We start from the raw sequence: 24,195 nt of genomic DNA, 5'->3' as shown, positions 1-24,195 counted from the left end.
CTGGATAAGAGAGTCTGCTAAATGACTCACTACTGTAGTGACTCTGGATAAGAGAGTCTGCTAAATGACTCACTACTGTAAGTGGCTCTGGATAAGAGAGTCTGCTAAATGACTCACTACTGTAAGTGGATGTAATGAATACTTATGTATTCCATGTCTGTTTTCTTTCTTGTCAATTGTTTTCTTCATATTGAAGGTGAAGGAAAGATCTGCTTATTGCATATTTGATTTGATTGTATTCATAAATATACGTCTAACAATATAATGTATTTTTCAACAACTGAATGGTTATATACCTAATAAAATATCATACCTGTTATATTTGTTTATCGAATCTGTATCAAACGGATAGACACTTTGAGATGTTCATGCTTATTACTCTATCTATCTGATTCCCTCTATTCAGTATTTCTTTGGCATCGAGTTTTTTTTTAAAGGAACCGTTTATACGTTTAATTAAGCACCCATAGGAAGTAATTGCTTGCGACACCAGTCGAACTGGTTTTAACTTCCGGTAACTATACTCTCCCTTTCCTGTCAGCCATTTGCGATCAACGGTGAGAGAGGAATTTTCTCTGTTGTACAAATAGGAAAATAGTGTACTATTATCAACCATGGTTGTCGAATTTGTGAAATAATATTTCGCTAAACAGCTCCGCTAACGGTAGTACTTTGTTTGGTTTGAATGCTGATGTTATTTCGATACATTTTCTGGTGAAATACAGGCTGCATGCTACCGCTGTTTTGCCACATGCTGGAGCCGTCAGCGTCGACGCAGATTTCACACGGCTTCGTAGCCACTAGGAAGCATCTCCATCAACTAGAGACGTAGTTTTCGGGGAAAAACGGGGTCTTATTTTTTTTTTTTACTATAATACGCGCGGTGTTGCTTTTTCCTAACTCGTGCAAACTGTTAGTTATTTCAGACTAGCAAATGTTAGCACGCCATGTGTAGGGGTTGATGACACTTCCTTATGCTTCCTTTTTTCTTTTTTACCAAGACAAATTATTCTGAATCCTTCAGTGAGTGGCGTCTCTAACATATGCAAAAAGTCTGATTTTAATATTTCCGATAATAAGCACTGACCGCTTTGTTACCGCTTTCTCACAGGAACTTTTTAGGATTTGACATGTTATAGTGGTCGATCTGTTTCCGATCTGTCGCAAAATGAACATTATTAAATTAACATTACGATCTGAATTCATGTAAAAGGATAGACGAAGAGTTTGCGCTCAGTGCTCCGTTGACATTTTCAGAGAGACGTTTGTTCTGGTGAGAAATCTTCGAGAGAAAAAAAACAAATCAAATGTTATTTGTCACATACACATGGTTAACAGATGTTAATGCGAGTGTAGCGAAATGCTAATGCTTCTAGATACGACAATGCAGAAATATCTAACAAGTAATCTAACCTAACAATTCCACAACAACTACCTTATACACACAAGTGTAAAGGAATTAATAAGAATTTGTACATACAACTATATGGATGAACGATGGCTGAACGGCATAGGCAAGATGCAGTAGATGGTATAGATTACAGTATATACATATGAGATGAGTAATATAGGGTATGTAAACATTATATAAAGTGGCTAGTGATACATTTATTACATCAAGATGGCAAGATGCAGTAGGTGGTAAAGTGGCTAGTGATACATTTATTACATCAAGATGGCAAGATGCAGTAGGTGGTAAAGTGGCTAGTGATTCATTTATTACATCAAGATGCAGTAGGTGGTAAAGTGGCTAGTGATACATTTATTACATCAATTTTTCCATTATTAAAGTGGCTGGAGTTGAGTCAGTGTGTTGGCAGCAGCCACGCAATGTTAGTGGTGGCTGTTTAACAGTCTGATGGCCTTGAGATAGAAGCTGTTTTTCAGTCTCTCGGTTCCCAGCTTTGGTGCACCTGTACTGACCTCGCCTTCTGGATGATAGCGGGGTGGACAGGCAGTGGCTCAGGTGGTTGATGTCCTTGATGATCTTTATGGCCTTCCTGTGACATCGGGTGGTGTAGGTGTCCTGTAAAACAGAGGAATTTCGTAATATAAAACGCTACAAAGATGACGAGTTAAACGGTGAGCCTGTCAATTAGCCTTCGTTCTCGCACAGCGTCCAGCCTAGCTGACCAATGCTATTTTTCCACCAAATAAACTCTGGATTCCATTCTTTGTCACGTTAATTTTGTCATTCCTTCAAGGGTAGAAAGTCCAATCGTTTTTAAATTGATTATGATAGAGACATGCAATTTGGACCATTGGTTTTCATAGATGAGTATATTTGAAAATAAGAATTTGTTCTTACCCTCTTACGTCGACCCGAGACGCAATCGTCTCATCTAGCCATCAGCAAATGCGCTACGCCAAATGCTAATAGCACTTGTTAAAACTCAAACGTTCATTAAAACACACATGCGGGGTAGTGAATTAAAGCTACACTCGTTGTGAATCTAGCCAACAAGTCAGATTATTATCTGATAGCATGCAACACCCCGAAATACCTGAATGCGACGTAAACAAAAGATTTTGCGTCGCCGGCGCTACACAAATAGCAGAAATAAAATATAAAACTTTCATTACCTTTGACGAGCTTCTTTGTTGGCACTCCTATATGTCCCATAAACATCACTATTGGGTCTTTTTTTAGATTAAATCGGCCCATATATACCCAAAATAGCTATCTATGGAAACTGTGATTCAGAAAAAAAACAGTTTGAAAACGCTACGTCATTTTTTTTATTAAAAAAGTCGACGATAAACTTTCACAAAACACTTCTAAATACTTTTGTAATCCAACTTTAGGTATCAGTAAACGTTAATAATCTATCAAATTGATCACGGGGCGATGTGTATTCAATAGCTCCACGTCTTCAAATCATCTTCCGAAATCTCTCTTCCAAACCTTCCAGTCGGAGACCGGGTGGAAAGTGATCTCTCTAGTGTGTTTGACCAAGAAACAAAGGCACCGGAAATGACGAGACTGGCGACATCGTGTGGAAGCTGTAGGAATTGCAATCTCGGCCCCATCTAATTTAGTTTCCATTCAACAATGCATGCAAGTGGCGCATTGATACTTTTTTCAGTGACCAGTTTTTCTTGTGCTTTTCGATGAAACGCACGTTCTGTTATAGTCACAGCCGTGATTTAACCAGTTTTAGAAACGTCAGAGTGTTTTCTATACACACATACTAATCATATGCATATACTATATTCCTGGCATGAGTAGCAGGACGCCGAAATGTTGCGCGATTTTTAACAGAATGTTCGAAAAGGTAGGGGGTCGACTTAAGAGGTTATTAACTGACTTGCCTCGTTAAATAAAGGTAAAAAAATATATATCTGTGAGAGTCATGCTTAATGTTTTATGAATCATTTTCCTCTGCTTACTCACAGATCGAGTTGACCGATCATCACCCAAAATCAGAATGCAGAACGACGCCGGTGAATTCGTGGACCTGTACGTCCCACGTAAATGGTGAGTGCCCCTGTGTTATGGAAGCCTGGTAGCTAATGAGGAAAACACGCCGTTGATTTTCATTCAATTGTACCTAAAATAAATGAGCATTTGGATCAGGAAAGTTTCCTCTACAAGCCAGAGTGCAGAATAAAATTATATATATTTTTAGCCCTTTTTCTCCCCAATTTCATGGTACCCAATTGGTAGTTACAGTCCCATCGCTGCAACTCCGGCGATGGGACAGGAACATCCCTGCCGGCCAAACCCTCCCCTAACCCGGACAAAGCTGGGCCAATTGTGCGCCGCCCCATGGGTCTCCCGGTTACAGCTTGGCTGCGACAGAGCCTGGACTCAAACCAGAATCTCTAGTGACACAGCTAGCACTGCGATGCAGTACCTTAGACCACTGCGCCACTCGGGGAGCCCGATTTAAAAATATACTTTTACAGTTGTCCGTGCTGGTGGTCCTTTTGGCGGTAGGAATTTAATATCCAAATGCAAATGTATTTATGCTCGACGAAATCCAATGAAATTCAACGTCGGGTCTCCTGACAACTAACCTGCTTGTTAGCTGGCCGTTTTGTGTTCTTTGTTCTTCAGGGTTTTAGACCAGGTATCTGTAAAGCAGCGTGTGACAACTTGATGTATCAAAGGGCCTTATTAAATACATTTGCTTAAAGTTAAACTTTTTTTTTGTGAACAGTCTGCTCTGCAGTAGCTAACGCGTTAGAATGAATAATACCTTCCGGTTTGTGATATGATTTGGTTTTGGTATCGCTAGTGAACTGTACAGCGGCGATGATGAAAACACCTCCTTTTTACCTCGTCTTTCAGTTCTGCGAGCAACAGGATCATTGGAGCAAAGGACCACGCCTCCATCCAGATCAACATTGCTGAGGTAACATCACAGATTTGTACCTTGTCAGCTCGGGGGTTTGAACTTGCAACCTTCCGGTTACTAGTCCAACGCTCTTAACCACTAGGCTACCCTGCCGCCCCTTGATGACAAGACTCTTTCGAGGCTCTTCTTAAACATTCAAAAAAAATACGTTGCGTCTTCCCGAACGCCCCCCCCCTCCCCTTGGGGCCGATAGGGGACAAGTGTGCCAATTTGGGTCGCTGCCTGTACCGTCTTCATTGATCTGCTGCGTTAACCTAACGCTCACATACTACTGTAAGATCTCGTTGTACTGATTCCATTTCCCGTTGTGTTTTCTATTGCAGGTTGACAAGGTAACCGGGCGCTTCACCGGACAGTTCAAGACCTACGCCATCTGTGGTGCCATCCGTAGAATGGTACGTTTCCTCTTTCTCTACCAGGCTACGGTTGTACATTTCTGCTAACGTTCAACTAAATTCCCAGCTATTCCAGAAATCGTGGCTAGAGGATTTCTGGATTTTTTTTAAAGATTATTCCCTCCTGATTTCCAGAGTTCCCCCCTAACCAGGATTTCTGGGATACTTGGGGGGGGGGAGTTAGACACGACAGGAGAGAACAGCAAAATTATGGCATCAAAGAACTGAGATGGTTTGAGGCCCTGTAGTGTCTAGTAGAGAACTGAGATGGTTTGAGGCCCTGTAGTGTCTAGTAGAGAACTGAGATGGTTTGAGGCCCTGTAGTGTCTAGTAGAGAACTGAGATGGTTTGAGGCCCTGTAGTGTCTAGTAGAGAACTGAGATGGTTTGAGGCCCTGTAGTGTCTAGTAGAGGACTGAGATGGTTTGAGGCCCTGTAGTGTCTAGTAGAGGACTGAGATGGTTTGAGGCCCTGTAGTGTCTAGTAGAGAACTGAGATGGTTTGAGGCCCTGTAGTGTCTAGTAGAGAACTGAGATGGTTTGAGGCCCTGTAGTGTCTAGTAGAGGACTGAGATGGTTTGAGGCCCTGTAGTGTCTAGTAGAGAACTGAGATGGTTTGAGGCCCTGTAGTGTCTAGTAGAGAACTGAGATGGTTTGAGGCCCTGTAGTGTCTAGTAGAGGACTGAGATGGTTTGAGGCCCTGTCGTTTCTTAAAGAGCAAGACTATAGGCAAACCTCAGACAATACTTCCACTGGCAACGACTGTATCTGTGATCGTAGCATCCAGGTTCATATGACTGAGACTGAACTATCCTTCCGTAGTCTTTGATTTTCTATGTTCTGATCACATCCCTGTTATAGTTTACTCCACAATTACTAACCTCAATGACAGTGAAAAGAAGCCTGTCCATAGAAACAGATTCCAGATATCCTGTTTGCAATAAGGCACTAAAGTTTAAAAAAAATATATATATATATACATTGAAACTACAACAAATGTGTCTCATAAATGAACTTCATGTCCTGGATACAGGGTCAGCGTTATGAGATGTGAGGCGTGTAAAATTAATCAGTGTTAGATTCTGGAGAGGAAGCCACTTGTAGACAACTGAAATGCATCATATGATATTGTGCTTTTTTTTCCTTCGTGATAGTGCTATGAGAAGTGTGTGTGTGTGTGTATATATATTTATAGTAAACTGTCTTTTAACGGACCCTCCTGTCCCGTCCTGCAGGGCGAGGCTGACGACTCCCTCCTGAGGCTGGCTAAGACCGACAGCATCGTGTCAAAGTAAGTACTGGGTCTGGTTGCGTCCCAAGTGGCGTCCTTATGTGGTGCCCTTTGACCCGAGTCCTATGCACCTGCCTCTTGTTGACCTAGTCTTAAACGCAGGAACGAGCCTCCCTTGATCTGAGAACATGGGTTGCTGCTAAAAGTACCCCACCCCCGCTCAGTCGACTGGAAGGAAACGGTATTTAGGTCTTATATCAAAATCAAATGCAGTTTAATATAGTCCCCCTTCGTACATCAGCCTGATACTCCAAAGTGCTGTAGCAGAAACCCAAGCCCTAAAAACCCAAACAGGGGCAAGCAATGCAGGTGTAGAAGCACGGGTGGCGAGGAAAAAAAACTCGCTAGAAAGGCAGGAACCCTAGGAAATAACCTCGAGAGGAACCAGGCATGTCCTCTTCTCTGTGCGGTGCACGGGTGGAGATTATAAACCTAGAGGGGAACCGGGCTATGTTGGGGTGGCCAGTTCCTCTTCTGGCATTGTGTGGAGAGTGGTGGAGGCGGCAGGGGTTAGCCCTAGTGGTTGGAGGTTAGAGGGAGGCCAGGGGAGCCTAGTAGTGGTTGGAGTGTAGAGGAGGCAGGTAGCCCAGTGGTTAGATGGCGTGTGGAAGGGCGTCAGGGGGTAGCCAGTGGTTGAGTGTAGAGGAGGCAAGGTAGCCTAGTGGATTTAGTTGTAGAGCGGCGGGTAGCCTAGTGGTTAGAGTGTAGAATGCTGCAGGGGTAGCCTGAGTGGTTGAGTAGTATGAGGAGCAGGTAGCCCAGTGGTTAATTGTAGAGGCGGCAGTAGACCCTAGTTGTTAGGATGTCCTGAGCGGCAGGGTAGCCTATGTTGGAGTGTAGAGGCGGCAGGGTAACCCTATTGTTGGAGTTGTATAGAGCCAGGTAGCCCATGGTTATAGCGTGGAGGCGGCAGGGTAGCCTAGTGGTTGGAGTGTAGAGGCCTAGTGGTTAGAGTGTAGAGGCGGCAGGGTAGCCTAGTGGTTAGAGTGTAGAGGCGGCAGGGTAGCCTAGTGGTTGGAGTGTAGAGGCGGCAGGGTAGCCTAGTGGTTGGAGTGTAGAGGAGGCAGGTAGCCCAGTGGTTAGAGTGTAGAGGCGGCAGGGTAGCCTAGTGGTTAGTGTAGAGGCGGCAGGGTAGCCTAGTGGTTAGTGTAGAGGCGGCAGGGTAGCCTAGTGGTTGGAGTGTAGAGGAGGCAGGGTAGCCTAGTGGTTGGAGTGTAGAGGAGGCAGGTAGCCTAGTGGTTGGAGTGTAGAGGAGGCAGGTAGCCCAGTGGTTAGAGTGTAGAGGCGGCAGGTAGCCCAGTGGTTATGACGGCCTAGGAACAGTGGGTTAACTGCCTGTTCAGTGGCAGAACGACAGATTTGTAAAAAAGGGCTGCTTCATGCTAATGGCAACAAATCATCTGTTTTAAAAACTTAAAACAACCGTTATTTATTTGTTTACCTTTTCATTTAACTAGGCAGCCTACCAGGGAACAGTGGGTTAACTGCCTTGTTCAGGGGCAGAACATGATTGGATTAAAATCTTTCCACTGTTAAAACAGCCCAATCAGGGAGGATGGATGTTTCCTGTTCCTGACGATCCCAAAGGTTTAAAAAATGCTAGGTTCCCCAGGATTTGTGGAAACTCTGTTCTGAAGTACACAAATGTAGATGATGGACGGCCGTAGGTCTTCGTATTTACGTCCGTAGGTCTTCGTATTTACGTCCGTAGGTCTTCGTATTTACGGCCGTAGGGTCTTCGTATTTACGGCCATAAATACCTAAACTAATATCGGTCTGAGTCTACAAATGTATATATTTTTTGAATCGTTCACTGATGTTGATCAACATCCTGTTGTCATTTTGTCTCTACTACAACAAATGTAGCCTACCCGTTGATGATGTGTTCTAATGAGTTCTCTCTCTTCCTTACAGGAACTTCTAGTCTGGGACATGCAGCTCTGGGATCTCTTTGTAAAATAAAAACCTATCAAATTAATTTGTTTCAAGTGGCATCATTAATACTTTAGTTTTGAGACTGGGATGGACAACTCCAGTCCTCGTTGATGTCACCTTTTGTTTTTTTTCCTCCATCAGTAAAACAGTAAACTAATTGCATTCCAAACTGAAGATCATGATTACTTGATTATTAGAGTCCGGTGTGTAAGTGGTGTCACAATCTTCCCCAAATCAGGCCCTTCGAGGACTGGAGTTGTCCATCCTTCGTCTCCTTGATTTGTATTTGTTATGGATCCCCATTAGTTCCTGTCAAGACAGCAGCTACTCTTCCTGGGGTTTATTATGGATCCCCATTAGTTCCTGTCAAGGCAGCAGCTACTCTTCCTGGGGTTTATTAAGGATCCCCATTAGTTCCTGCCAAGGCAGCAGCTACTCTTCCTGGGGTTTATTATGGATCCCCATTAGTTCCTGCCAAGGCAGCAGCTACTCTTCCTGGGGTTTATTAAGGATCCCCATTAGTTCCTGCCAAGGCAGCAGCTACTCTTCCTGGGGTTTATTATGGATCCCCATTAGTTCCTGTCAAGGCAGCAGCTACTCTTCCTGGGGTTTATTATGGATCCCCATTAGTTCCTGTCAAGGCAGCAGCTACTCTTCCTGGGGTTTATTATGGATCCCCATTAGTTCCTGTCAAGGCAGCAGCTACTCTTCCTGGGGTTTATTATGGATCCCCATTAGTTCCTGCCTAGGCAGCAGCTACTCTTCCTGGGGTCCAGTAAAATTAACCTCTCTGGGATAGGCGGGACGCAAATGTCCCACCTGGCCAATAGCCAGGGAAAATGCGGAGCGCCAAATTCAAATAAAATACTATAAAAATCTAACTTTCATTAAATCACACGTGAGATACTGAATTAAAGCTACGCTCGTTGTGAATCCAGCCAACATGTCAGATTTCAAAAAGTCTTTTCGGCGAAAGCATAAGAAGCTATTATCTGATGATAGTACGACAGTAAACAGAGAGAAAGCATATTTCAACCCTGCAGGCGCTACACAGGCTGCAGACTAAAGTGGTGCTGAATATGTGAATGTGACCATTTGATTTGTATGCTATAAAATAGTTTGATTAAAAAGTTCCCATGCTTTGCAAGAATAACGATTTCGCTTAAATATTCCTGGCGTGTAATCATTACCCCAAACGGTTGCAAAACATACAATTTTGTATCGATAACTAAGCGTTTCTATTGGACAGGTTCAGCAAACATGGAGGGATCTATCTGAATCTGAAAGATCACGTTTTTAAAACGTGGCACTGACTCGCCCATGGATTGTTTCAACATTGTCTCAATGACGAGTTCAGCGTTCGACTGGCCACGTGCGACATGCGCGGCGTTTGACTGGCCACGTGTGACATGCGCGGCATTCGACTGGCCACGTGCGACATGCGCGGCGTTCGACTGGCCACGTGCGACATGCGCGGCGTTCGACTGGCCACGTGCGACATGCGCGGCGTTCGACTGGCCACTTGCGACATGCGCGGCGTTCGACTGGCCACGTGCGACATGCGCGGCGCGGCGTTCGACTGGCCACGTGCGACATGCGCGGCGCGGCGTTCGACTGGCCACGTGCGACATGCGCGGCGCTCGACTGGCCACGTGCGACATGCGCGGCGTTCGACTGGCCACGTGCGACATGCGCGGCAGTTACAAGCCTATTAGAGTTCTATTATTGTTATTTATGTTAATTGTTTGATATGTTTTTTTTTTTTTTATATTGCAGAAAAAACAGTATACATACAATAAGTATACAAACAGACAATGATAACATATGCTATGGGGTACAACAAATGACAGATTATACAAAAACCTTAAATACACACTTATTGATTGTTTTAACAGCTTTCTGATTAGAAGAATGTAGAATTGTCTTAATGTACTGCTAGAATTACTTATAGAAAACACACGAGTGTTTTTTTATTTGTGAATTTACATTTATTAATATAATTGTTTTTCTGTATCCTTTTTATAGTTAAGGAAACCGAGCAGCACATTCTCGCATAAAAAAATAAAATTAAAAAAGTCAAGACAATTAATAATTGTAAAACTGTTTATCTTTTCATAATTTATTTACATGTAGTCAATGCCAAAATAAATGCTGAACTGTTTCTGGATACTCAACACAAATTTAAGTTCATGTCTTTTTTGAGTTTCTTTAGGAAATGATTCACAGGGTAATACTCATGAATCATTCAGAAAGAGACCTCTTTGATCTTAACAAGCAGGTGTTTGTGTGGTAATAACCAGACTTTTTCCCAACAGATATTCTTGACAAATGAATTCCACTAAATTGTGACATAAGGAATGGATTCAATATTCATTTGAAAGCGAGGAGATTTTCCCTGTTGGTGAGTCACCTGAATCAAATGAGGGTTGATCAAGAAGGTGAGGTCTGGTTCACCTCTAAATAACACGAGAGTTCCGGATGGAATAGCATCAAAGACTGTGGCGACCTCTCTAGGTGTAACAGGGATATTGTAACAAATTTTTTTTAAATCCTCATAATTGAGTAACAACCTTCTACATTAAAAAGTTGACTCGCCAGCAGGATATAATTATTAAACCAGTTCTTTAAAAAAAAAAAAATGTTTATATATTAACCACCACGCTAAGAATACTTTTTGTAGGAATCTTTTCAATGTTATAGTTACTATGGTTACCAAGTAACTTAAAATTGAAGCCACCAAAACGGGAGAGAAGATATGAGAGATGATATTACAAATTGAAGTTGGATTCTTTAAGAAATGTTTAGCCCAATTTATCTTAAGTATTATTCAAAGTAGGAATAAAAAATTAAAAAATGTAGACCACCATATTCATGTGTTCATAACGACAGATTTCCTAATAGAATGTGTACGATTTTTCCAGATAAAGTTGAAAAGCATCTGGTCAACTGCTTTACCTATTTTGTTGTGAAGATGTAGGGGACTGGAGATACCTTCTGCTTTAGAAAGCAGTACTCGACCTTTCAAGGATAAATCCCTTTGCAACCAATGGTTTAACTTATTTTTTTGTTATTTTCAATAATAGTTATGAAATGTAATGAGCATCTTTCCTGTTGATCCTTAGAGATGGTAACCCCAAGGTATGGTACTTTTTCCTTGACTGGTGTAGGAATCTGGTCAGCATCTTTCCTGTTGATCCTTAGAGATGGTAACCCCAAGGTATGGTACTTTTTCCTTGACTGGTGTAGGAATCTGGTCAGCATCTTTCCTGTTGATCCTTAGAGATGGTAACCCCAAGGTATGGTACTTATTCCTTGACTGGTCTAGGAATCTGGTCAGCATCTTTCCTGTTGATCCTTAGAGATGGTAACCCCAAGGTATGGTACTTTTTACTTGACTGGTGTAGGAATCTGGTCAGCATCTTTCCTGTTGATCCTTAGAGATGGTAACCCCAAGGTATGGTACTTTTTCCTTGACTGGTGTAGGAATCTGGTCAGCATCTTTCCTGTTGATCCTTAGAGATGGTAACCCCAAGGTATGGTACTTTTTCCTTGACTGGTGTAGGAATCTGGTCAGCATCTTTCCTGTTGATCCTTAGAGATGGTAACCCCAAGGTATGGTACTTTTCCTTGACTGGTGTAGGAATCTGGTCAGCATCTTTCCTGTTGATCCTTAGAGATGGTAACCCCAAGGTATGGTACTTTTTCCTTGACTGGTGTAGGAATCTGGTCAACATCTTTCCTGTTGATCCTTAGAGATGGTAACCCCAAGGTATGGTACTTTTTCCTTGACTGGTCTAGGAATCTGGTCATCATCTTTCAAAAAGAGGGTGGTGTCATCTGCAAGCTGACTGACGATAATATCTCTGTCAGCAATAGAGATCCCTTTTAATATCTCTGTCATCAATAGAGATCCCTTTTAATATCTCTGTCAGCAATACAGATCCCTTTTAATATCTCTGTCATCAATAGAGATCCCTTTTAATATCTCTGTCATCAATAGAGAGCCCTTTTATTAGAACATCCTGGTTATTAGAACATCCTGGTTATTAGAACATCCTGGTTATTAGAACATCCTGGTTATTAGAACATCCTGGTTATTAGAACGTCATGGTTATTAGAACGGTATGGTTATTAGAACGTCATGGTTATTAGAACGTCCTGGTTATTAGAACGTCCTGGTTATTAGAACGTCCTGGTTATTAGAACGTCATGGTTATTAGAACGTCATGGTTATTAGAACGTCATGGTTATTAGAACAGCATGGTTATTAGAACGGCCTGGTTATTAGAACGGCATGGTTATTAGAACGTCATGGTTATTAGAACGTCATGGTTATTAGAACGTCATGGTTATTAGAACGTCATGGTTATTAGAACGGCCTGGTTATTAGAACGGCCTGGTTATTAGAACGTCATGGTTATTAGAACGGCCTGGTTATTAGAACGTCCTGGTTATTAGAACGTCCTGGTTATTAGAACGTCATGGTTATTAGAACGGCCTGGTTATTAGAACGTCATGGTTATTAGAACGTCATGGTTATTAGAACGTCATGGTGCCCCCAAAAAATCATAATGTGAGAAAGTAAAAATAAAATAAAAGGTGAAAACGAAACACAAACGTTTTGGCCTTTACGTCATCCTTTACGTCATCCTTTACGTCATCCTCAGTGTATATAGTCAGCACACGCACCTGCCTTCTATATTTGAAGAATAATTTCATATGTCACATGATCAAGAAAGAAAATATCTGAAAATCGATACCTAGTAGAATAGACTGGATGATCTCCATTTTATATAGAATTTACAAAAACAGACAGACGTTTAAACAATTAAATCAAATCAAATTTATTTATATAGCCCTTCGTACATCAGCTGATATCTCAAAGTGCTGTACAGAAACCCAGCCTAAAACCCCAAACAGCAAGCAATGCAGGTGTAGAAGCTCGGTGGCTAGGAAAAACTCCCTAGAAAGGCCAAAACCTAGGAAGAAACCTAGAGAGGAACCAGGCTATGAGGGGTGGCCAGTCCTCTTCTGGCTGTGCCTGGTGGAGATTAGAAACCTAGAGGGGAACCAGGCTATGAGGGGTAGCCAGTCCTCTTCTGGCTGTGCCGGGTGGAGATTAGAAACCTAGAGGGGAACCAGGCTATGAGGGGCGGCCAGTCCTCTTCTGGCTGTGCCGGGTGGAGATTAGAAACCTAGAGAGGAACCAGGCTATGAGGGGTGGCCAGTCCTCTTCTGGCTGTGCCTGGTGGAGATTAGAAACCTAGAGAGGAACCAGGCTATGAGGGGTGGCCAGTCCTCTTCTGGCTGTGCCGGGTGGAGATTATAACAGAACATGGCCAAGATGTTCAAATGTTCATAAATGACCAGCATGGTCGTATAATAATAAGGCAGAACAGTTGATACTGGAGCAGCAGGACGGTCAGATGGACTGGGGACAGCAAGGAGTCATCATGTCAGGTTGTCCTGGGGCATGGTCCTAGGGCTCAGGTCCTCCGAGAGAGATAAAAAAAAAGAGAGAATTAGAGAGAGCATATGTGGGGTGGCCAGTCCTCTTCTGGCTGTGCCGGGTGGAGATTAGAAACCTAGAGGGGAACCAGGCTATGAGGGGCGGCCAGTCCTCTTCTGTCTGTGCCGGGTGGAGATTAGAAACCTAGAGAGGAACCAGGCTATGAGGGGTGGCCAGTCCTCTTCTGGCTGTGCCTGGTGGAGATTAGAAACCTAGAGAGGAACCAGGCTATGAGGGGTGGCCAGTCCTCTTCTGGCTGTGCCGGGTGGAGATTATAACAGAACATGGCCAAGATGTTCAAATGTTCATAAATGACCAGCATGGTCGTATAATAATAAGGCAGAACAGTTGAAACTGGAGCAGCAGCACGGTCAGATGGACTGGGGACAGCAAGGAGTCATCATGTCAGGTTGTCCTGGGGCATGGTCCTAGGGCTCAGGTCCTCCGAGAGAGAGAAAAAAAAGAGAATTAGAGAGAGCATATGTGGGGTGGCCAGTCCTCTTCTGGTTGTGCCGGGTGGAGATTATAACAGAACATGGCCAAGATGTTCAAATGTTCAAATGATAGGTCAGTCTATGTCATGGAAAGAGCAGGTGTTCTTAATGTTTTGTACACTCGGTGTATACTGTGACCACCCTCCCACTCCGTCTGCCGAATTCTCTCTCTTTGTTCTTGTTTTCCTTAATAGGATGTCTGTGGGCGGAGCCGGGAGGGTCGTCAGAAGAAATGGGAAACACCTGAGCTCGGATGGGTGTGCCCCAGGGATAAATACACATCTTCCTCATTCGTTGAGGACACTCTCTCCATGCAGACACACTGTTGGATTTTTTTGGGGTTGTGGTCGTTTTGTTTGTGCTTTGGCTCAACACCCTTCATTATCACCATCTTGGCACGCAACCCCTCACTTAGACTACTATACACCATTATTAATTGTTTACAGTTTACTTCAGTTAATAAATATATTTGTTATTCCTTAATCTTCTACGTCGTCTCCCTTTTGTTACGGGCTTCGAGCTGATTCGCGAAAATACCATTGTGAACATTTCCTCAGAATAAATAGCATGTAATTGTGATAGAGTAGAGAGCCCACTAGATGGAGGTATCAAACACCAATTAGAGACCACTAGATGGAGGTATTAAACACCAATTAGAGACCACTAGATGGAGGTATTAAACACCAATTAGAGACCACTAGATGGAGGTATCAAACACCAATTAGAGACCACTAGATGGAGGTATTAAACACCAATTAGAGACACCAATTAGAGACCACTAGATGGAGGTATCAAACACCAATTAGAGACCACTAGATGGAGGTATCAAACACCAATTAGAGACCACTAGATGGGGGTATTAAACACCAATTAGAGACCACTAGGTGGAGGTATCAAACACAAATTAGAGACTACTAGATGGAGGTATTAAACACCAATTAGAGACCACTAGATGGAGGTATCCACCACCAATTAGAGACCACTAGGTGGAGGTATCAAACACCAATTAGAGACTACTAGATGGAGGTATCCAACACCAATTAGAGACCACTAGATGGAGGTATCCAACACCAATTAGAGACCACTAGATGGAGGTATCAAACACCAATTAGAGACCACCAGGTGGAGGTATCAAACACCAATTAGAGACCACAAGATGGAGGTATCAAACACCAATTAGAGACCACTAGATGCAGGTATTAAACACCAATTAGAGACCACTAGATGGAGGTATTAAACGCCAATTAGAGACCACTAGATGGAGGTATCAAACACCAATTAGAGACCACTAGATGGAGGTATTAAACACCAATTAGAGACCACTAGATGGAGGTATCCAACACCAGTAAGAGACCATTTTTTTCCCTTCCTTGATCATGTGACATATACAGTTGTTCTTGAAAATACAAGCAAGGTGTGTGTGCGTGTGTGAATGTATAACATTACTCACATTTTTTTATTCATTTAAAATACAATTTAAAAAAGTTGAGAAAGAATGGCAGGCTTCTTTCCAAATCTCATTGACTCGACTAGTGTCTAGGGAATCCCAGAGTGCTAATTGCTATTTTAACCATCCGGAACAGCTGTTTGAGGCTCTTTCTTATAATGTGGCCTTACTATAACGGCTAATAGCAGACTGTTTTAAAGACTGCTTTAAATTCTCTCTCTCTCTCTCTCTCTCTCTCTGTCTCTTTCTCTATACTCTCTCTCTCGCTCTCTGTCTCTTTCTCTCTCTCTCTCTCTCTCTCTCTCTCTCTCTCTCTCTCTTTCTCTCTCTCTCTCTCTCTCTCTTTCTCAGTTCAATTGAATTCAAGGGGCATGGATATCGATATTATTGGTATGGAAAACACATGTTTACATTACCAAAGCAAGTGAAATAAATAAGCATAAATATGGGTTGCATTTGCAATGGTGTTTGTTCTTCACTGGTTGCCCTTTTCTTGTGGCAACAGGTCACAAATCTTGCTGCTGTGATGTCACACTGTGGTATTTCACCCAATAGATGAGGGAGTTTATTAAAATTCTTTGTGGGTCTGTGTAATCTGAGGTTAGGAAGTGCAGCTCAGTTTCCACCTCATTTTGTGGGCAGTGTGCACACCGCCTGTCTTCTCTTGAGAGCCATGTCTGCCTATGGCGACCTTTCTCAATAGCAAGGCTATGCTCACTGTACAAAGTCAAAGCTTTCCTTAAGTTTGGGTCAGTCACAGTGGTCAGGTATTCTGCCACTGTGTTCTCTCTGTTTAGGGACTCTTTTCTCTCTCTGCCTCTGCCTCTCTCTCTCTCTCTCTCTCTCTCTCTCTCTCTCTCTCTCTCTCTCTCTCTCTCTGTATCTGTCTCTCTGTGTCTCTCTCTCTCTCTCTCTGTCTCTGTCTCTCTGTGTCTCTCTCTCTCTCTCTCTCTCTGTGGTGAAATGAAAGACCTTAGCTTGGTGAAGCCCTTCATTACTGAGTATTCTGATTACAGTCTCTGAAGGGTTCATCTCTCACAGACTCCTGTATGGGCTACAGGTCTCTGAAGGGTTCATCTCTCACAGACTCCTGTATGGGCTACAGGTCTCTGAAGGGTTCATCTCTCACAGACTCCTGTATGGGCTACAGGTCTCTGAAGGGTTCATCTCTCACAGACTCCTGTATGGGCTACAGGTCTCTGAAGGGTTCATCTCTCACAGACTCCTGTATAGGCTACAGGTCTCTGAAGGGTTCATCTCTCACAGACTCCTGTATGGGCTACAGCTCTCTGAAGGGTTCATCTCTCACAGACTCCTGTATGGGCTACAGGTCTCTGAAGGGTTCATCTCTCACAGACTCCTGTATGGGCTACAGGTATCTGAAGGGTTCATCTCTCACAGACTCCTGTATGGGCTACAGGTCTCTGAAGGGTTCATCTCTCACAGACTCCTGTATGGGCTACAGCTCTCTGAAGGGTTCATCTCTCACAGACTCCTGTATGGGCTACAGGTCTCTGAAGGGTTCATCTCTCACAGACTCCTGTATGGGCTACAGGTCTCTGAAGGGTTCATCTCTCACAGACTCCTGTATGGGCTACAGGTCTCTGAAGGGTTCATCTCTCACAGACTCCTGTATGGGCTACAGGTCTCTGAAGGGTTCATCTCTCACAGACTCCTGTATGGGCTACAGGTCTCTGAAGGGTTCATCTCTCACAGACTCCTGTATGGGCTACAGGTCTCTGAAGGGTTCATCTCTCACAGACTCCTGTATGGGCTACAGGTCTCTGAAGGGTTCATCTCTCACAGACTCCTGTATGGGCTACAGGTCTCTGAAGGGTTCATCTCTCACAGACTCCTGTATGGGCTACAGGTCTCTGAAGGGTTCATCTCTCACAGACTCCTGTATGGGCTACAGGTCTCTGAAGGGTTCATCTCTCACAGACTCCTGTATGGGCTACAGGTCTCTGAAGGGTTCACAGGACCAGCAGTCTCATTTTGTCACACTTCCTCATCTTCTATTCAGGTGAGAAAGGTGTAAATCAAGGTTCCATGCCAGAGAGAAACACAGGTAAATCAAGGTTCCAGGTGGTCACATCTGGCCCTGTCTTCCTTATGGAGATGCGTCTGATGCTACCTAAGGCACTGGCATGAATAAACCTTTAAAAATAAAAACCCGCATTTGTTAAAAGCATTATTTCACCTCTATTTACTCATGTATTTCAGTCGCAGCAGGGGCCTCGGCACAGAGCGAGCACAGCAGGGGCCTCGGCACAGAGCGAGCACAGCAGGGGCCTCGGCACAGAGCGAGCACAGCAGGGGCCTCGGCACAGAGCGAGCACAGCAGGGGCCTCGGCACAGAGCGAGCACAGCAGGGGCCTCGGCACAGAGCGAGCACAGCAGGGGCCTCGGCACAGAGCGAGCACAGCAGGGGCCTCGGCACAGAGCGAGCACAGCAGGGGCCTCGGCACAGAGCGAGCACAGCAGGGGCCTCGGCACAGAGCGAGCACAGCAGGGGCCTCGGCACAGAGCGAGCACAGCAGGGTGTACCACAGTCTGCAAATACTAGAAGTGGTTTGTGCCTGTACATACAAGCTCTTAGCTATTCTACCTGTTATTACCTACCTCAACCTGGACCCCACATACCTGTCTGGGGGGGGGGGGGGTTATGTAGCTGCCAAGTATAGAAACCATAGCAGGTAATAGAGGGAGCATTGTCTCAGCCAGGTACCATCTATAAGGGATATAATATGACCCGAAGGTTACCTTTGGTACCCGGGGTCCGTCAGTCTAGAGATTCCACAGAGTCATACATAGGGTACATTCCAAATGACACCCTATTCCCTATGTAGTGCACTACTTTAGAGCAGGGCCGTATAGAACCCTATTCCCTATGTAGTGTACTACTTTAGACCAGATCCCTATGGCACCCTATTCCCTATATATAGTGCACTACTTTAGACCAGAGCCCTATGGCACCCTATTCCCTATATAGTGCACTACTTTAGACCAGGGCCCTGTGGCACCCTATTCCCTATATATAGTGCACTACTGTCTCACTATACAGGGAATATGGTGTTATTTGGAATGCGGTTATAGAGCAGAAGGTGCAGAGATTACAGTTTCTCTTGGAGTCTTCATTTCTCTGCTTTAGTGTCAGTCTGTGGGACTGTGTGTATCTACATGACTGAATCATATGAAATCAGACATATATTATATGATTGTTTAGTCTCCAAGCTGTAGGATGGATGCTCCTGCTCCAGTACACCTCCCTGTGTGTCCCCACGCTCCCTCCCTGTGTGTCCCCACGCTCCCTCCCTGTGTGTCCCCACGCTCCCTCCCTGTGTGTCCCCACGCTCCCTCCCTGTGTGTCCCCACGCTCCCTCCCTGTGTGTCCCCACGCTCCCTCCCTGTGTGTCCCCACGCTCCCTCCCTGTGTGTCCCCACGCTCCCTCCCTGTGTGTCCCCACGCTCCCTCCCTGTGTGTCCCCACGCTCCCTCCCTGTGTGTCCCCACGCTCCCTCCCTGTGTGTCCCCACGCTCCCTCCCTGTGTGTCCCCACGCTCCTCCCTGTGTGTCCCCACGCTCCCTCCCTGTGTGTCCCCACGCTCCCTCCCTGTGTGTCCCCACGCTCCCTCCCTCTGTGTCCCCACGCTCCCTCCCTCTGTGTCCCCACGCTCCCTCCCTGTGTGTCCCCACGCTCCCTCCCTGTGTGTCCCCACGCTCCCTCCCTGTGTGTCCCCACGCTCCCTCCCTGTGTGTCCCCACGCTCCCTCCCTGTGTGTCCCCACGCTCCCTCCCTGTGTGTCCCCATGCTTCTGTTAGTCAGATAGAAGAGCACTATACTCTCTCTGTCTCTAGAGGAGCACTATACTCTCTCTAGAGGAGCACTACACTCTCTCTGTCTCTAGAGGAGCACTATACTCTCTCTCTCTCTCTCTAGAGGAGCACTACACTCTCTCTCTCTAGAGGAGCACTATACTCTCTCTCTCTCTCTAGAGGAGCACTACACTCTCTCTCTTTCTAGAGGAGCACTACACTCTCTCTCTCTAGAGGAGCACTATACTCTCTCTCTCTCTAGAGGAGCACTACACTCTCTCTGTCTCTAGAGGAGCACTACACTCTCTCTGTCTCTAGAAGAGCACTATACTCTCTCTCTCTAGAAGAGCACTACACTCTCTCTGTCTCTAGAGGAGCACTACACTCTCTCTGTCTCTAGAGGAGCACTATACTCTCTCTCTCTAGAAGAGCACTATACTCTCTCTCTCTCTAGAGGAGCACTACACTCTCTCTGTCTCTAGAAGAGCACTATACTCTCTCTCTCTAGAGGAGTACTATACTCTCTCTCTCTAGAGGAGCACTACACTCTCTCTGTCTCTAGAAGAGCACTATACTCTCTCTCTCTAGAGGAGCACTACACTCTCTCTGTCTCTAGAAGAGCACTACACACTATACTCTCTCTCTAGAGGAGCACTATAATCTCTCTCTCTTGAAGAGCACTACACTCTCTCTCTCTCTCTCTCTCTCTAGAGGAGCACTATACTCTCTCTATCTAGAGGAGCACTACACTCTCTCTCTCTGTCTCTCTCTGTCTCTGTCTCTCTCTGTCTCTGTCTCTGTCTCTGTCTCTCTCTGTCTCTCTCTCTCTCTCTCTGTCTCTCTCTCTCTGTCTCTCTCTGTCTCTCTCTCTCTGTCTCTCTCTCTCTCTCTCTCTCTGTCTCTCTGTCCTCCTCTCTCTCTCTGTCTCTCTCTCTCTCTCTCTCTCTCTCTCTCTCTCTCTGTCTCTCTGTCTCTCTCTCTCTCTGTCTCTCTCTCTGTCTGTCCTCTCTCTCTCTCTCTCTCTCTCTCTCCTCTCTCTCTCTCTGTTCTCTCTCTCTCTCTCTCTCTCTCCTCTCTCTCTCTCTCTCTCTAGGTGGCTAGAGAGACAGACAGACAGACAGACAGACAGACAAAGAGAGCGGAGGCAGAGAGAGAGAAGAACAGACAGAAGGGGACCACCAGGAGTGTGTGAATAATGTTTTTGAGAAGCTTAACAGAGACCAAACAGGAACATGTAGGTACCTGCCCTCTCAGTCAATCATCAAAATGTTCCACCCACTACCCCCTCCTTCACTCCCCATCATCACTCCCTCACCCCCCCCTCCCCCGTCACCCCGTCACCCTTCGCTCACTCCCCAGCACACCCCCAAACACACTGTCCTCTCCTCGGGACTTCAAACACATCATACCACAATGCAACAGGAGTCTCTCATCCTATCTAATCACATCGTACCACAATGCAACAGGAATCTCTCAGACAGGCTATCTGATCGGGAGCATGAGGGAGAGCTTCCCAGGAATGCTGGTCTGTGTTCACAAAGCATCTCAGAGTCAAAATATAAACGCAACAATTTCAAAGATTTTACTGAGTTCATATAAGTTCATATAAGGAAATTAGTCAATTGAAAGGAATTCATTAGGCCCTAATCTATGGATTTCACATGACTGGGAATTTAGATATGCATCTGTTGGTCACAGGTACCGTAAAGTTAGAAACCCACTCAGTATCTGGTGTGACGTTTGCCTCAAGCAGGGTGACACATCTCCTTGGCACAGAGTTGATCAGACTGTTGATTGTGGCCTGTTGGAATGTTGTCCCACTCTTCAATGGCTGTGTGAAGTTGCTGGATATTGGCAGGAACTAGGGAACAGTGGGTTAACTGCCTTGCTCAGGGGTAGAGAGACAGATTTTTACCTTGTCAGCTCAGGGATTCGATCCAGCAACCTTTCAGTTATGGGCTCAACGCTCTGGCCACTAGGCTACCGGCCGCCCCTGATGATGCTGTTCAATCAGCATCTTGATATGCCACACCTGTCAGGTGGATGGATGACTTTGGTGAAGGAGAAATGCTCACTAACAAGGATGAAAACAAATTTGTGCACAATATTTGAGATTTTAAAAAAACATTTTGTGGGTATGGAACATTTCTGGGATCGTTTATTTCAGCTCATGAAACATGGGACCAACATTTCACCTGTTGCGTTTGTCTTTTTGTTCAGTATAGTTAATGTTCAGTATATATAATGAGCTCAACACACTGTTTATGTTGAGAGAAATCATATCATTCAAGAGAGAAATTAAGTCAAGAACTACGTGGGACACTTGGCTGAAGGGAGGACAAGATGCGGTAATATGTTTTGTTCAGTGTAAAAGGCAAGACTGACTGTAGGTAATAGTAGATAGTGTAGGTAATAGTAGATAGTGTAGGTAATAGGGTCTGTAGATAGTGTAGGTAATAGTAGATAGTGTAGGTAATAGTAGATAGTGTAGGTAATAGGGTCTGTAGATAGTGTAGGTAATAGTAGATAGTGTAGGTAATAGTAGATAGTGTAGGTAATAGGGTCTGTGGATAGTTTAGGTAATAGTAGATAGTGTAGGTAATAGTAGATAGTGTAGGTAATAGTAGATAGTGTAGGTAATAGTAGATAGTGTAGGTAATAGTAGATAGTGTAGGTAATAGTAGATAGTGTAGGTAATAGGGTCTGTAGATAGTGTAGGTAATAGTAGATAGTGTAGGTAATAGGGTCTGTAGATAGTGTAGGTAATAGTAGATAGTGTAGGTAATAGTAGATAGTGTAGGTAATAGTAGATAGTGTAGGTAATAGGGTCTGTGGATAGTGTAGGTAATAGTAGATAGTGTAGGTAATAGTAGATAGTGTAGGTAATAGTAGATAGTGTAGGTAATAGTAGATAGTGTAGGTAATAGTAGATAGTGTAGGTAATAGGGTCTGTAGATAGTGTAGGTAATAGTAGATAGTGTAGGTAATAGTAGATAGTGTAGGTAATAGGGTCTGTGGATAGTTTAGGTAATAGTAGATAGTGTAGGTAATAGTAGATAGTGTAGGTAATAGTAGATAGTGTAGGTAGTAGGGTCTGTAGATAGTGTAGGTAATAGTAGATAGTGTAGGTAACAGTAGATAGTGTGTGTAATAGTAGATAGTGTAGGTAATAGGGTCTGTAGATAGTGTAGGTAATAGTAGATAGTGTAGGTAATAGTAGATAGTGTAGGTAATAGTAGATAGTGTAGGTAATAGGGTCTGTAGATAGTGTAGGTAATAGTAGATAGTGTAGGTAATAGTAGATAGTGTAGGTAATAGGGTCTGTAGATAGTGTAGGTAATAGTAGATAGTGTAGGTAATAGTAGATAGTGTAGGTAATAGTAGATAGTGTAGGTAATAGGGTCTGTGGATAGTGTAGGTAATAGTAGATAGTGTAGGTAATAGTAGATAGTGTAGGTAATAGGGTCTGTAGATAGTGTAGGTAATAGGGTCTGTAGATAGTGTAGGTAATAGTAGACAGTGTAGGTAATAGTAGATAGTGTAGGTAGTAGTAGATAGTTTAGGTAATAGTAGATAGTGTAGGTAATAGTAGATAGTGTAGGTAATAGTAGATAGTGTAGGTAATAGTAGATAGTGTAGGTAATAGGGTCTGTAGATAGTGTAGGTAATGGTAGATAGTGTAGGTAATAGTAGATTGTGTAGGTAATAGTAGATAGTGTAGGTAATAGGGTCTGTAGATCGTGTAGGTAATAGTAGATAGTGTAGGTAATAGTAGATAGTGTAGGTAATAGGGTCTGTAGATAGTGTAGGTAATAGGGTCTGTAGATAGTGTAGGTAATAGTAGATAGTGTAGGTAATAGTAGATAGTGTAGGTAATAGTGGATAGTGTACGTAATAGGGTCTGTGGATAGTGTAGGTAATAGTAGATAGTGTAGGTAATAGTAGAAAGTGTAGGTAATAGTAGATAGTGTAGGTAATAGTAGATCGTGTAGGTAATAGTAGATAGTGTAGGTAATAGGGTCTGTAGATAGTGTAGGTAATAGTAGATAGTGTAGGTAATAGTAGATAGTGTAGGTAATAGGGTCTGTGGATAGTGTAGGTAATAGTAGATAGTGTAGGTAATAGTAGATGGTTTAGGTAATAGTAGATAGTGTAGGTAATAGGAGATAGTGTAGGTAATAGTAGATAGTGTAGGTAATAGTAGATAGTGTAGATATTAGGGTCTGTAGTTAGTGTAGGTAATAGTAGATAGTGTAGGTAATAGGGTCTGTAGATAGTGTAGGTAATAGTAGATAGTGTAGGTAATAGGGTCTGTAGATTGTGTAGGTAATAGTAGATAGGGTAGGTAAAATAGGTTCTGTAGATAATGTAGGTAATAGGGCCTATAGATAGTGTAGGTAATCCTAACCCTTCTCCTCCTCCCTCATCTTCTCCTCCCTCTTCCTCTTGTCCTCCCTCTTATCCTCCTCCTCACTCTCCCCCTTCTCATCCCTCTCTCTTCCTCTCCTCCCTCTTCTTCTCCCCCCTCTTCCCTCCTCCCTCTTCTTCTCCTAACTCTCTCTTCTCCCCTCCCTCCTCCTTCTCCTCCCTCCTCTACTCCTCCCTCCCCTCCCCTCGCCTCCCCTTCCACTCCCTCCCTCCCTCCCTCTTCTCCTCCACTCCCTCCCTCTTCTAGTCCTCTCTCTCCTCCTCCCTCCAACTTCTCCTCCTCCTTCCTCTTCACCACTTCCTAACCTCTTCTCCTCCTCCCTCTTCATCTCCATCCTTCTTCTCCTCCTCCCTCCCTCCCTCTCAACCTCCCTCTTCTCCTCCTCCTTCTACTTCTCCACTCCCACCCTCTTCACCTCCTCCCTCTTCTCCTCCCTCCTTCTTCCCCTCTCTCCATTCCTCCCTCACTCTTCGCTCCTCCCCCTCTCCTCTCTCTCCTCCCTATCCTCTTCCCTCTCCTC

General features: G+C 44.2%; 1 protein-coding gene across 1 annotated transcript; it reads left to right on the top strand.

The window, feature by feature from the left end:
- The first annotated feature begins 471 nt into the window (after positions 1-471).
- LOC109883265 (40S ribosomal protein S21-like) lies at positions 472-8,023 on the top strand. The gene is made up of 6 exons (XM_020475291.2): positions 472-557; positions 3,397-3,478; positions 4,295-4,358; positions 4,685-4,756; positions 5,990-6,045; positions 7,960-8,023. Exons 2-6 carry the CDS (start codon positions 3,429-3,431, stop codon positions 7,967-7,969), a joined length of 252 nt encoding a protein of 83 aa, XP_020330880.1. The 5' UTR covers positions 472-557; positions 3,397-3,428; the 3' UTR covers positions 7,970-8,023.
- Positions 8,024-24,195: the final 16,172 nt, after the last annotated feature.

The sequence above is a fragment of the Oncorhynchus kisutch genome, linkage group LG24, assembly GCF_002021735.2.
Source record: "Oncorhynchus kisutch isolate 150728-3 linkage group LG24, Okis_V2, whole genome shotgun sequence".
In the NCBI taxonomy this organism is placed as follows: Eukaryota; Metazoa; Chordata; class Actinopteri; order Salmoniformes; family Salmonidae; genus Oncorhynchus; species Oncorhynchus kisutch.
Note: the sequence above shows the minus strand (reverse complement) of the source record. Positions and strands in the feature narration are given on the sequence as shown.

Coding starts and splice junctions, on each gene's coding strand:
- LOC109883265 (XM_020475291.2), top strand. CDS start 3,429: ATGCAGAACGACGCCGGTGAATTCGTGGACCTGTACGTCCCACGTAAA. Junction 3,479..4,294: donor CTGTACGTCCCACGTAAATG/GTGAGTGCCCCT, acceptor CTCGTCTTTCAG/TTCTGCGAGCAACAGGATCA. Junction 4,757..5,989: donor GTGGTGCCATCCGTAGAATG/GTACGTTTCCTC, acceptor CCCGTCCTGCAG/GGCGAGGCTGACGACTCCCT.